The sequence below is a fragment of the Anoplophora glabripennis genome, unplaced genomic scaffold (assembly GCF_000390285.2).
Source record: "Anoplophora glabripennis isolate ALB-LARVAE unplaced genomic scaffold, Agla_2.0 scaffold55, whole genome shotgun sequence".
Classification (NCBI taxonomy): Eukaryota; Metazoa; Arthropoda; class Insecta; order Coleoptera; family Cerambycidae; genus Anoplophora; species Anoplophora glabripennis.
Genome location: NW_019416774.1, coordinates 733,825 through 746,544, shown reverse-complemented (window position 1 = coordinate 746,544; position 12,720 = coordinate 733,825). Strand labels below are relative to the sequence as shown.

Below are 12,720 nucleotides of genomic sequence, written 5' to 3'. Positions count from 1 at the left end.
CCTTAGCAAAGCGCATCCCAGGCTGCATAGCCGCACTACCCTACCCAACCATACCACACATAAACATGACACTACCCCCGGGGTTTACACAGACGAGCCGGCGAAGCAAGAAGAGCGCCAGAAGAAAGGGCCCTAGCCGGCGGGGCCCAGCCAGGACAAAAGGAGGTCCCACAAAGCGCCTACACCGGCCGCATTTGCGGTCGGGGTAGACGACGGATGGGGCCCACCTACGAAGGCTGTCCAGGCCTACACGAGATGAGGCAGGATAAAGAGGGATAATCCCCCTCGATCCCAAATCATTGAGGCCAATTTCTAGCCATAGAATAATGGCGCGCGGTCACATATCAGAAAAAAAATTGTTAGAACACTATACACAAATGTGTATAAAATTTTTAGTATTGCTTTTATAGAAAACAACGGATACTGTAACAGTGTACATAAGCTAAGAGCGAGTAATTTGAAAAGTCTTATATATGCCTGTTAGTCGGGCACGGATAATCTCCATAAATCGTTATTTACTCTCCATGTGACGTCATATCATAACCGCGGGTAAGTACAATATTATATCTCTTTAGTTTTTGATAATGATAATGCTAAAATCCATTGTTTTCAAATGTTGTCGTAAACTAACTAGTTGGGTAGGTAAGTCACAATATAAATATAATAAGGATAATTATTATTGCTAGGATTAGAAGCGGTGTTCAATTTCTAATCTAAATAGCGAGTTTGTAGAGAATTTTTGAACAATTTATTAACGAAGGTTATCACCATAATTTTGTGATAAAAATATTAATCCGTACTTTCCAATTTTCATTATCAATATAAAATCACATAGAATAATTAACCGTGAATACGTAACCAACTGGAGGATTAGCTGTTATTCGCAAAAAATGGCCTACCTGGTAGAAATTACCAGAATCTTAAGATTCCAGAAAAAACATAACCAAAATTAAGTAACGGAAAGACAACATTACCAAAAAGAGTTGATATAAAAATGGAAACATGTATTAAATGCAATATTTATTATAAATGTATATATTTGTTTATAAATTATAGATGCAATGGAGAATTTATTAATGGATCTAGAATCTTTTGAAAAAGTATGTCGAGTTTGCTTAAAAGCTGAGAGTGACATGCAAGATATTTTTAATTCATCGATAGACACAATATTAATACAGTGTACTTCGGTGCAGGTAAATTGGTTCATAACATTAAGACGCATTATTACTATTAGATGCTTAAAATAATCACAAGATTTTTCGTACTTTCAACGGTTATCCTTCCTCTAATATTGAAATAAATTTTCTAATTTCCAGGAATCTAAATTTATTTGTTAGGTACTTTATTTTGATCAAAAAATGTACAGTAAAATATTGCATACGATTCATTCAGTCATTGCAGGATGTAAAATTATTTTTAGGTTCAAACTGGAGATGGCCTCCCTAATCTAATATGTGCAAATTGCGAGAAAAGATTACACGAAGCATATTCTTTCAGACAGTTATGTGAAATTAATGATAGGTTTTTGAGGAAAATATTTGAAAAACTCAAAGAGGATGAATCGTTTGAAAAATCATTACATGATAGTTTTGATCCCTTATTTCATGACTCGGATAATCATTTTATTGATCAGGGAGATTATGATGTGTATAATAATGACCTAAAAAATGAAAATTTGGTAAATGTAAAAATTGAAGCGCCATGTATAGTGAATACGGATAATGAAAAAGGTATGAATGATATTTAAAAATGATTTTGTAAAGCATTTTGGTTTAAAATTTTTAGGACAGGCAATACCAGTTCAAAATAATGAATCGAAATGCGAGCTTTGTGATATGGAATTAATTAATACTTCATTAAATTATCATTTAACGTCGTTTCACCCTTCTGAAAATTGTCACTATTGTTGTGAATGTAATAAGCAATTCAGCGAATTGAAGCTTTTAAAAAGGCATTTGAGACTACACAGGTATAATCAATATTTATTTAGCAAATGATTTGTACCTAATGCAACTTAAATTTTGATAAACTGTAAACTACAGTTGATTTCGCTTCTTTTTGGCCTTTATTGGTTCCCGGACACTAGAGGATGTTAAATTCAATTTATCTTTAAAACTATAATACCATTCTTATTTTTGGCCACACTGTTATCATCATATTTGAATATTCCTTCAAATTGCATAAAATGTCAATTTATAACACTTGTTTATATATGGCGATTTAAGGAATTTTATGGCGACTGATTTTTTGGTAAACTGACACTATTTAATAGATTAAAAAAATGTTTTATGTAATATATTCACCCGCCAACACAAGCATTTGTCAACCATTTTTCAGTTCTTGTTTATATTGCTAAAAAAAGGTTTGTATGTAATAAAATTTAATTTTAGGACCAACAAAAAATTTGAGTGTACAATGTGTAAAAAAGTATTTTACAAGGCCAGCGATTTAAAAATCCACTTAAGACGTCACACTGGAGAAAAACCCATAACTTGCTCAGTGTGTTCGAAAGCATTTGTAGATCCGGGAGGATTATACAGCCACATGAAAACGCATACAGGTAATAACTTATATATTAATAAGTACATTATATTTTTAAAAACATTTTTTAAAATTTTTCCTTGCTATTGTAGACAAATTAAAAATGTATATAGAGTCAATGTTAATTCATTTTTGTTAATTTTGACTGTCGCGTAATTTTAGGTAAAAAACCATATCAGTGCAAGATTTGTAACAAAGGGTTTGCCCATTCCTTCACTCGCAATATCCACATGAGGATACACACTGCTGAAAGACCTTACGTGTGCACACATTGTGGAAAAAGTTTTGTTTATGTACATAATCTGATTATTCACACCCGACAGCATACGGGAGAAAGACCTTATAAATGTACCGATTGTCCAAAAGCTTTCCGTTCCAGTTCAACACTCAAAGCTCATATGTTAACTCATACTGGTGAAAAAAGGTACTATAATTTGTAGTTATTATATTGTGTTTTCTCTGTTTATTAGGATATTTTGTTTTTATTATTATTTTAATATAATCCATCACATTTATTAAAAAATGTCCGTAATAGCGTGTGTTAATCTTCGACTGATCTATATTGTGTATTAAAATATTTAAAAACCTAACACAGTAATCAAAAATTGAATAAAAGTGTTTTGTAAGCCTCTAATTTTTTAAAGCAAAATTTTACTAAAACCTAAGTCCGTTTATTTTTATGCAAGAAAACTACCACTGGAGTTTGTCCCATTCATTTCTGGACATCTTGCGTGTTGGTATTAATGAATTCTAAAAAAATCTAAAATCTCACAATTTGTTATACGAAATAAAATATATTCTAATTCGTCAGCTTCATTGTTGCAAATTGCATGTTGCTGGTAAAATTTACCGTAACGAATGCCACAGTATGTCGCAAACCTTTTTAATTGTTTTAGATTTATATGCAGTACTTGTGGTAAAAGGGTTTCTAGATCTGGAGACCTTACTATCCACATGAGAACACATACGGGTGAAAGACCGTATGCCTGTACCATTTGCCCTAAACGATACAAAATGTCGTCACATCTTCATAGTCACATGAAGTCACATACAGGTAAGAGTACTTTTGCGGGTTTAGTGAAACGTTGCTTGTAAGTAAAGTCTCGGTACTTTTTAGGAGAAAAAGATCATTTTTGTGGAACTTGTGGCAAAGCGTTTTCGGATAAAAAATTGTTAACGATTCATTCGCGAACACATAGTGATGTCAAACCTTATGCCTGTTCGGCATGCAATAAAAGATTCTCTTATCCTAGTTCTTTGTCGTCTCATAAAAAGGTTCATAACAAAGAGAAAATTAGATCAATTGAAAAAGATACCTGAATTTGTACTTTGACTGAAATATATTGTTATATTAATAATGCAGCTTTATTTACCTTACAACCTTTTTTGCTACATGAATGTTGCATTATCGCCATGGTAGCGTAGTCGGTCGAGTGTGTGGTGGCAAGCATTTCTTGGCCAGGTTTACTATTCTGGTCCGGGCTAGATCCCTGGGGTCGTCATTGGTAATTTCGATGGATAATTGGTGTTTGTCCGCATTTTTTCAAGTGTAGCCCTCTTCCACACAGCATTTGGCTTTGGATTTGGGGGTTGCCTCATTTTTGTGGTGTGTTTTATGTTTTTATAAATACAGTACCTTCATATTTTAGAACGCAGATCGATTTAATTTTTTTTTTTTTTTTTCAGTATTCGATGAAATCTCATTTACCATTCGTAATTTCCATTTTTATCTCAAGTTCATGGCCTGCTATGTCCAAAAATTAAAAAATTTTATATAAACACTAAGAAAAATATTTAATGTATGATAGTTTTTCGGGTTGTTATACTGCCTTTATATCTGGTCATCGCCAGTTTTTGTTCTCGGGCTAAGCTCTGTGGGGGCCGACCTGCTATTAGAACCCCTAGGTTGTTAACATCTAAGACGTTGCGTAGTGGCCTCTGCAATCGTTTGCATCCAATGTTTCAGTTCATTTCAGTTATTTTTTTAACAAAGAATACTTTCAGCTTTTGGCATATTTTTTTAAAACAGTAGACCACAAAATTAGGTTAGAAACAGATTTTACATATGGCACTTCTCAAAGTGGAACACAGTGTATAAAAACAGATTATTTTTTACTTTTTCAGAAAAAAAAAAAACAAAAATACAATTTCTAATTATTTATAAGTAACCAAAATTAAATAATAATAATTGTCTGTCTATTCAAAATTACCAAATATTGATTTTTATCTAACAATAGTAAAAATTAGTGCACTCTATCAGAAGGATATGATATGAGTAAGTAATTCTGACCTCTAAAATAATTACTTAGCAAATTACAGCATTTCTTGTGCATATTTTCACGTTATGCTTTCGGGTATGTAAATTTAACGATTGCTGTTAAACACACTGTTTACAAGTTTAGCAAGTTAGTAAATAACTACATTAGTGATACACCAAACAATTTCCGTACATTGGAATTTGTTTACACAAGTAAATATTTGAAGAATAGATATACGGAATATAATTATGCTAAACGACTTAAAATATTTCTTGAATTTTTTTAAATTTTAGTAAAAAGAAAAATAAAACAATTTTTTTTTTTTCATGAATACTTTCCCTACGAGTGTATTATATGAATATATTTCCATAATATTTAGTCTTTTACTACTAAATCAATGAACATATGATGTAATAATCTCAAACGCACATAATTCAACAGAAGATTCCACAAGTTTAGCATTTTTTTTTCATGCTGATAAAAATGTTCCATCACTCGTTTCTAAATAATTCAAGTTATAGTCACATTAAGACCCATCGAACTTTCGTACGGTTATTGGCCTACTTATTTTAAATTAAGAAAATATTTGCAAAGTAACAAAACTATTTAAATCATAAATTATATTCGTAATACATATAAGGTACTATTGATAACATCTATTTGACTATATAACATTACAAATCACTTTTAGTATAAATGGTACCAGTCATATCGGCTTCTCTTGGAACTTCTGATGCAAAAACAGAATTTGTTGTCCATCTTACCAACCCCATCATTACAGTAGTATTAAACGCATAAGCAATTGCTAGTAATATAAATATTACAATATCTAATATAAATTAAGGAACCCATATAATGTACAATATTCATACTAAGTAATACATAAATAACTACCTACAAATATATTAAAAAATTAAAAGGATACGAAACATGGCCCTTTCCCATTTTTCCACCATATACAATTCGGTTACTAGTAAATACCTAAAGTACCAGTAATTAATAAAATTCCTTATATATGTAAACATTATGGCTGTTATTAACAAATCTTGATGGGATATTAGGGCACAAAGATGTTTTTAAAGTTTTACTCAAGTTTTTAACCTATAATAGCACGAAATTTTTAAATACTGAATCACCAAGTGATAAGTGAGCTAACACTGATATCAAAGCTTCTGCGAACCATTTTCTAATCTGTAAACTTTAATAAACAAATAAAATAAATTGCATAGCGATTAGTGAGACAGGGACAGGGATACAAAATCCTAACCTAAAAATTCTATGACATTGAAGTGAAGCAGGGGTACGTTCGGATGAATTTCGAATGTTGCCCAACCAACGGATCAAGGATCTATGTACTCTTTCTAATGCACGCACTAAAAACAGACGCAGACTGTGTAGGGCATTTTATCTGTACGCGCCTTGACTTTTTCATTTTTCACAGATCTTGATTTAATTTTTAATTTGACGGGAGCTTACACATATATTTTTTAATATGTATATTGTATACAACCTTAATTTCCTGCGCAAAATAAGGTCGTTTTCTTATTTAACATTATTTGTTTGCTTTTCAGTTAAACGGAATATTATTAAAAAATGTGCAATGCTGATATCTTTCGGGGCTATCTTAAGTGCTTTTTATTAATTATTTTACTAATTTGACCAAATCAAAATTTTGATTAAATAAATTTGATGGAAATTTAATAGTCTGACAGGAACCTATCCGAAATTTTTTAAATTTTTCCAAGAATCTTTGATTTACTCATAATTTACCTTACCAAATACGTTGGTATTAGCAACTGTGTCACAAAAAATTGCCTAGCTTTGCTCTTTGGATGATAACTTACATTGGCAACATTTTACTTTATGTTACCAATACCAATAGAAGAAAAAAAAGAAAAACGGAAAAATACAAAACGAAAACACAACTAAAAGACAACATGGCCACTTTGGATGTACCAAGCGAAAGCATTGCCTCCGACTCTAATTACTCAGAAAATACATCAAATTCTTCAAATAGTATACACAATACTATTAAAGATTTATCTGATTTTAAATTAAAAAACATATTGCAAAACAATAGTAACAGAAAATCCGTGTATCTCAGTGGAACATTTGATTCGAAGGAAGGAGATGCTATAGTAATTTTGGAAAAAACAGCGTTTGCCGAAGAAAATTTGAATAATGATAGTGACTATTTCACAGACAAAAGCCATTTAGAAAAGATTTTTCAAAATGATATATATGGAGATTACAAATATTTTACACGGAGCAAATTAAATAGTATGTATACTTACAAAATCTATTACTCTTTTTAAATAGTTTAATTTTTAGCTATTAAAACGACAATAATTCATCCTGCAACAGAAAAACACATTTTTAAATATTCTATTCAAAAGTGTCACATCGTAGATGAAACACCACAAATTTATAATGATATAGTCTTACCATACCTAACTGATGAGCAATTTAGTTTACAGGTACGTTCATGAATATTACATAAAAATGGAAAGAGGATAAGAGAAAGTTTGTAGTCATATGATGAATTTAATTCCTACATGATAATGTGCACAATAAAATAGCACTGTAGCATAGTTTAAAGTTCAAGAATCAAAATATGACTTATCTTATTTTAGTGGGTGTACAATATATTGGAACATAAATCTGAATCGGAAAGAATAGTTTTCGAAGATGTAGATCCAGTTAATGGATTTATTATGGTACCTGATTTAAAATGGAGTGGTGAAATAGACACATTGTACTTACTAGCTATTTCTAATAGAAGAAATATTAAATCGTTACGAGATTTGACTCAAGAACACTTACCTCTCTTGAAAAATATTAGGGAGAAGGGAATTGTAAGTATCTAATTTAGGTTGTACAAAAACGTGCATGCGTTTCATTTATTATTATGTTTCAATGTATTGTCCATTGTTAGCCACTACTTCTTTTGATGCTATCCCCCAATCGATCTAATTTTTCGTATATTCATAAGATTAGAGGTGCTTCTTAGCCAGGCCGTGTTTCATGGATCGGAACAAGTAGTAATTTGATGGAGCAATAGTTGCGCCTCCAAAATTAACTCAGAGTCGTAGTAATAGCAGTTAATTTTTAAAAAAAAGTTAAACATACTTCTCTCTTTTATTAGTAGATTTTTTTATTAAAGTTATTAACGTTTTTGATAAAATGTAGATCTAAATCCTTGCATTTGGCTTAACAATGTGAACAAAAAATAGTAACTGATATATCTTATTCGGTGGCATATTTATCTCTGAATATATATTTTTAAATTTCAGGAAGTTATAAAAAATAAATATGGATTAGAAGGTACACAACTGAGAATATATTTACATTATCAGCCTTCATTCTACCATTTACATGTTCACTTTTGCTACTTAAAGCACGAAGCTCCTGGAATATTAGCTGAAAGAGCTCATTTGCTTTCAAATGTGATAAGTAATATAGAATTACTGCCAGATTACTACCAAAAAGTGACACTTCCGTTCGTTGTCAGAGAAAACGACAAATTATTTTTGGCGTTAGAACAGAAAGGCATTTCAAAAAAACTTTGAAATGTCACTGAGTCTCGAGAAAAACTATAAAACCGTTATTTTAGAAGTAAGACCAAGACTACAGAGTGTGAATGCATTTGTTTCTTTGTTAAATTGTAATACAACTGTTAAAATTATTTTGGACGAGGAACAAATTAAAATAATAGACGATGATCGAGTTTCGACGATTCTTTGTAAAGGCATTAATGCGGTACCGAACAGTTTATCGTCTTTTAAACAAACCGACAATTATATCGTATTCAGATTTGTGACAAATAATAGTTTAGAGAATTTGGGAAGTTTTAAAACTGAGCTGTTACAAAATACCGTGGCTAGTATCGAGTCCCTCAGTAACAAACCCGTGCTTACCAAAGGTGTCAACTACACAGTCCAGTGTATTAATTGCAGCAAAGCTTTAAACGTTCCCATCAAATTTCAAAGAATATTGCCCTTACCTTCAGACAGTTCTGATCCGAACGAATGGTTTTGCCATGCACAGAGTAGCAAGGATAACGTGTCTTTAGATCCTAAGGAAACCGATATTTTTTACACACATTGTTATCTCCACATAAACAAATCCAATTTGTTGAACATTAAAGGAAACGATAAAGTAATCGTTTGTAAGTTCTGTTTGAATTGGCTGGGAATTATTTACAATCAAAACACGCTGAGGATATGGCTCAATACCGTGAAGTTTTTAGACAATAATTCTGCTATATCAACGGACAGCCTTAGTGATATTTTTCATTCGTTCAAAGACATTTTTAGGCATTCCTTGTATAATTCCTTAAAGTTAATGATAGTTTGCCAAACATCGTCGAGTCAGAGTGATTCTGTTTTAATTTGGGTGTTAGAAAAAAAGCTGCAAATTTTCATTGAAACTTCCGGCGGCCTCAAAAAGTTTGACGTTGCAAAAGTTTTATTTAAATATGCGAAAAGTGAAGACGAGGCATTTAAACAGTGGCAAAGTGACTCGATGATTAATCTTTTAAACATATCCAAGCCTATGATGCTTAATACAATAAAACATCTTCACAAATTTAACAAAATGCTACCACCGTTGTACTCAAAGTCTAATGATTTAAGTGTGTCATATATTTTTATGTACGAACCGTTTATTGAGTAAATATTTTATAAAAAGTATTACTTAAAATTTGTTTTATTTATTAAAACACCGCTCTAATAAATGCAACATAGAATATAGAAAATAATAAAATAAAGTTCTACCACCTGATAAAACACCCAGTCCTGGAAAATGGCAGGATTTGTGCAGATTAATTGCAGTCCCTGTTCCCTCCATACCTTCCAACTTCATATAATTTATAATTGACATTTTTTTTAATTTTGGTAATTTTTAACGTGTCCGTACTATGTAAAACGTAGAATATAATCTAATTTTCAACATCCTTTTAGAGAAAAATGATTGAATTTATTACCCTTTATATCTGCTGTTGCAATTAAAAAATATTTTAATTTATTTTGCTCTTTTAAATTAAATTGGTTCTCCAATATTTGCCCGCGATGAGTATTTCATTAATTGAAAAGTAACTCTTACTCGGTGGAATTCAAAACATTGTTAAATTTTTATTAGTTCTATTTATATGCCATCCAACTTCCATTGTTGTCAATATCAATGAGTGCGAGAGAGACGTAAAGCCGTGCATTCGGGTTGCATATCTTAAACATTGGCGTTATAAAGATAAGAGGGGCTTTCGTTTCGGCAAAATTAGTACCTATTAGCAACTAATATCATTTCAGAGTAACTCTAAGTTTCTTAATAGTTACTATTTTTGCCAAATCGATAGGCCCTAAGAATATGCATCAGTTCCAGTGTGTATATGCTACAGGTGAATTAAAATAGGTATAGGCGGTTGTCCTGCTCTGGCCAAGTTCCCAAAAGGGAAGGCCATAAATATAAATTAAAGAAGAAGAACAGTCGGGTGCCTCTATCTATACTCTTCCTTTTTCTATGGTACTGCCATTTAACTGTGTCAGAATTGACGTTTAGACTTGGACTTGAATTTTTTCTAATTTAATTAAGTCAGGTGGAAAATTAAATATTATTCCAAAAACTTATTTAATAGCTGTTAGATGGATTCTGGGGATTATTATACTGACTTTTAACACAAGTCATCTGGCATCACCATTAGTTTCTGTTCTTTTCCTGGATGTTCTGTGGTGGTTCAAGTTTCAAGTTATAAAGGTTATAAACCAACAAATCAAAGTTTAAAGTTTATTATTCTAATTTCAATATAGATTTATTCTATATTAAATATTATGTGACTGCAAATTTTATTGTAAATTAATTTGTTATTCGAAAATTTAAATATATTTATATTATTAATTGAGGAAATTACTCTGCACAGTATGAGTGTATTTTCTAGAATTCGTGGATTTTTCTCTAGGCACAGAAATAAATTTATTGTTGGCGGTATTATAATTACAGGATCTATACTTTTAACCAAATATGCACAGCAAAGATTAAGAGAGTGGCAAGAAAAGGAAACGATAGAATTCCTTGAAAGAAATCGTAAACAAAACCATTTTGAAAGTATTAGTCGCACTTGTGATCAGACAATATCTAATTTATCAGGGGCACTATATGAAGTGATTTTTAAAGCAATCAATACTGATGAAATAATTGAAATGTTGAAAACTAATCCAGAAAACAAATTGTCATTATGGAACGATTTAAAAGTACGTATAAACAATTGTTTTGATAAATTTGTGATGTGATTTTTGATTGCAGATATTAGTGTTTGCAAAATCAGGTGTTATAATTTATTCCACGGTAATGTTGGTTGTTACTTTGAGGATACAAATGAGTATTATTGGAGGCTATTTATATAAAGATCCAAATTCAATTTCTACTGAAATGCAAGAAAAATATTTATCGGTTTGTCAAACATTTCTTGATTTAGGTGTTTCTAAATTGTCGAAAGTTATGGAAATTGAGGTAAGTACATTGTTATATTCCAGACGAAATCATATATTGTCCTTTTTTTTATTGTTCAATATTCTGTTCTTAATGTAGCCAGAGTGCAATAGTACAAATAAGACGCTGTTTGCTGTGAAATATTTTAATATTAACATAACGTTAAAAATCATATTTTTTAGGTGAAGAAAATAATGGATGGTGTAAATTTAAAAAAACAGTTAAAACTAAGTGATTTGGAAGCCATTTATTGGTCATTACAAACAGCTGTTGCTACGAATAATGAAAACCCTATTGATAAGTTTAAGAGCTACATATTACATGAAAACTTAAATAATTCAAACGAAATGTTCAATAATATCGTAAGTATGTTATTTGTCATATAACTTCAATTAGTTTATATTTAAAAAGTATAAAGACACCCAATACTATTCTTTACTTGCATACAATTTCGTTTACATTTAATTTGTTAACTTTAGGGATATCGATATTCAATAAATATAGGGAGTTTTCTAAAGAGTGTGACACAGTTATAGGATATTCTTAGGTCAAAATAGAGCTTAACGGCTTAACAGACGTTAATGGGTTGTACTAAAAATTAAATATAATTTTTATTGGAATTGCTAGAAATTGTAGAAATTTTTTCTGTTTATTATATTATACCTTCTTATGAGCATTTAACGTGTAACAGGAAATGTGAGATCTTATTAGGCATGTACAAATTAATTTTAAATTTTCAAGTATGTTTTTGATTGTCTGTTTTCTAAATTTTAAAAGTGAAAGATACTAATAAGTTCTTTGAAGTTATTGTTCCTATAATCAAATAAATTTTATATTAAATACACTTTTCAGTTGCGTGACACAGCTGACTTTCTTGACAGCGATGAAGTCAAATCTCTGACAACTCACTGCATTAATCGAGGATTTATATTGTTAGGAGATCAGATAGCAGAGTTCTATACACAAAATGGTACAATAACGCTTCCACACACAGAAGTCGACCGTTTCCAAAATCCGTTTGAAATAAAGAAACCTTTGGCTAAACTATTGCCTATTATTAACGGATTACTTTCAAAACAGTCTTTTCCCCAACTTTTAATTCAACAGTTAATTGCAAGCGAAAAATTACAAATTTTAAGTGCAAACATATATGAGAGTTTATTGTAGGAATATTTGTTCAATATGATTTAGGTGTACATATGGTGTTATAAAAAGTAAATTAGTGGGAATATTTATAAGTTTTTATTAATAAACAAATGTTTTTATTTAGTATGACTATTTAAAACCCTACCTATTTGATAGAACCCTTGCAAAAAAATGTATACTTAACGAGCACATGAAGCCAGGGTATAGTTAGTTACATTCAGAAATGTGGCAAGCAAAGCTTTAGATTTGACACCCTATATTTCTAAGTTCATTTTGATGTACGTAAATGTGA

At 30.7% G+C, this 12,720-nt stretch overlaps 4 protein-coding genes across 4 annotated transcripts; all 4 read left to right on the top strand.

The window, feature by feature from the left end:
* The first annotated feature begins 981 nt into the window (after positions 1-981).
* Positions 982-3,893, top strand: LOC108906063 (zinc finger protein 664-like). Its single transcript, XM_018709207.1, has 8 exons — positions 982-1,004; positions 1,057-1,193; positions 1,421-1,730; positions 1,786-1,969; positions 2,391-2,560; positions 2,704-2,965; positions 3,438-3,595; positions 3,659-3,893. Exons 1-8 carry the CDS (start codon positions 995-997, stop codon positions 3,859-3,861), a joined length of 1,434 nt encoding a protein of 477 aa, XP_018564723.1. The 5' UTR covers positions 982-994; the 3' UTR covers positions 3,862-3,893.
* A 2,843-nt stretch (positions 3,894-6,736) lies between these two features.
* LOC108906051 (m7GpppX diphosphatase) lies at positions 6,737-8,381 on the top strand. The gene is made up of 4 exons (XM_018709193.1): positions 6,737-7,079; positions 7,131-7,276; positions 7,433-7,654; positions 8,093-8,381. Exons 1-4 carry the CDS (start codon positions 6,737-6,739, stop codon positions 8,366-8,368), a joined length of 987 nt encoding a protein of 328 aa, XP_018564709.1. The 3' UTR covers positions 8,369-8,381.
* Positions 8,353-9,482, top strand: LOC108906050. Its single transcript, XM_018709192.1, has one exon. It carries the CDS (start codon positions 8,370-8,372, stop codon positions 9,471-9,473), a length of 1,104 nt encoding a protein of 367 aa, XP_018564708.1. The 5' UTR covers positions 8,353-8,369; the 3' UTR covers positions 9,474-9,482.
* Positions 9,483-10,714: 1,232 nt separating this feature from the next.
* On the top strand, positions 10,715-12,551 carry LOC108906052 (peroxisomal biogenesis factor 3). The gene is made up of 4 exons (XM_018709194.1): positions 10,715-11,044; positions 11,097-11,303; positions 11,465-11,644; positions 12,135-12,551. Exons 1-4 carry the CDS (start codon positions 10,715-10,717, stop codon positions 12,447-12,449), a joined length of 1,032 nt encoding a protein of 343 aa, XP_018564710.1. The 3' UTR covers positions 12,450-12,551.
* The last annotated feature ends 169 nt before the right edge of the window (positions 12,552-12,720 follow it).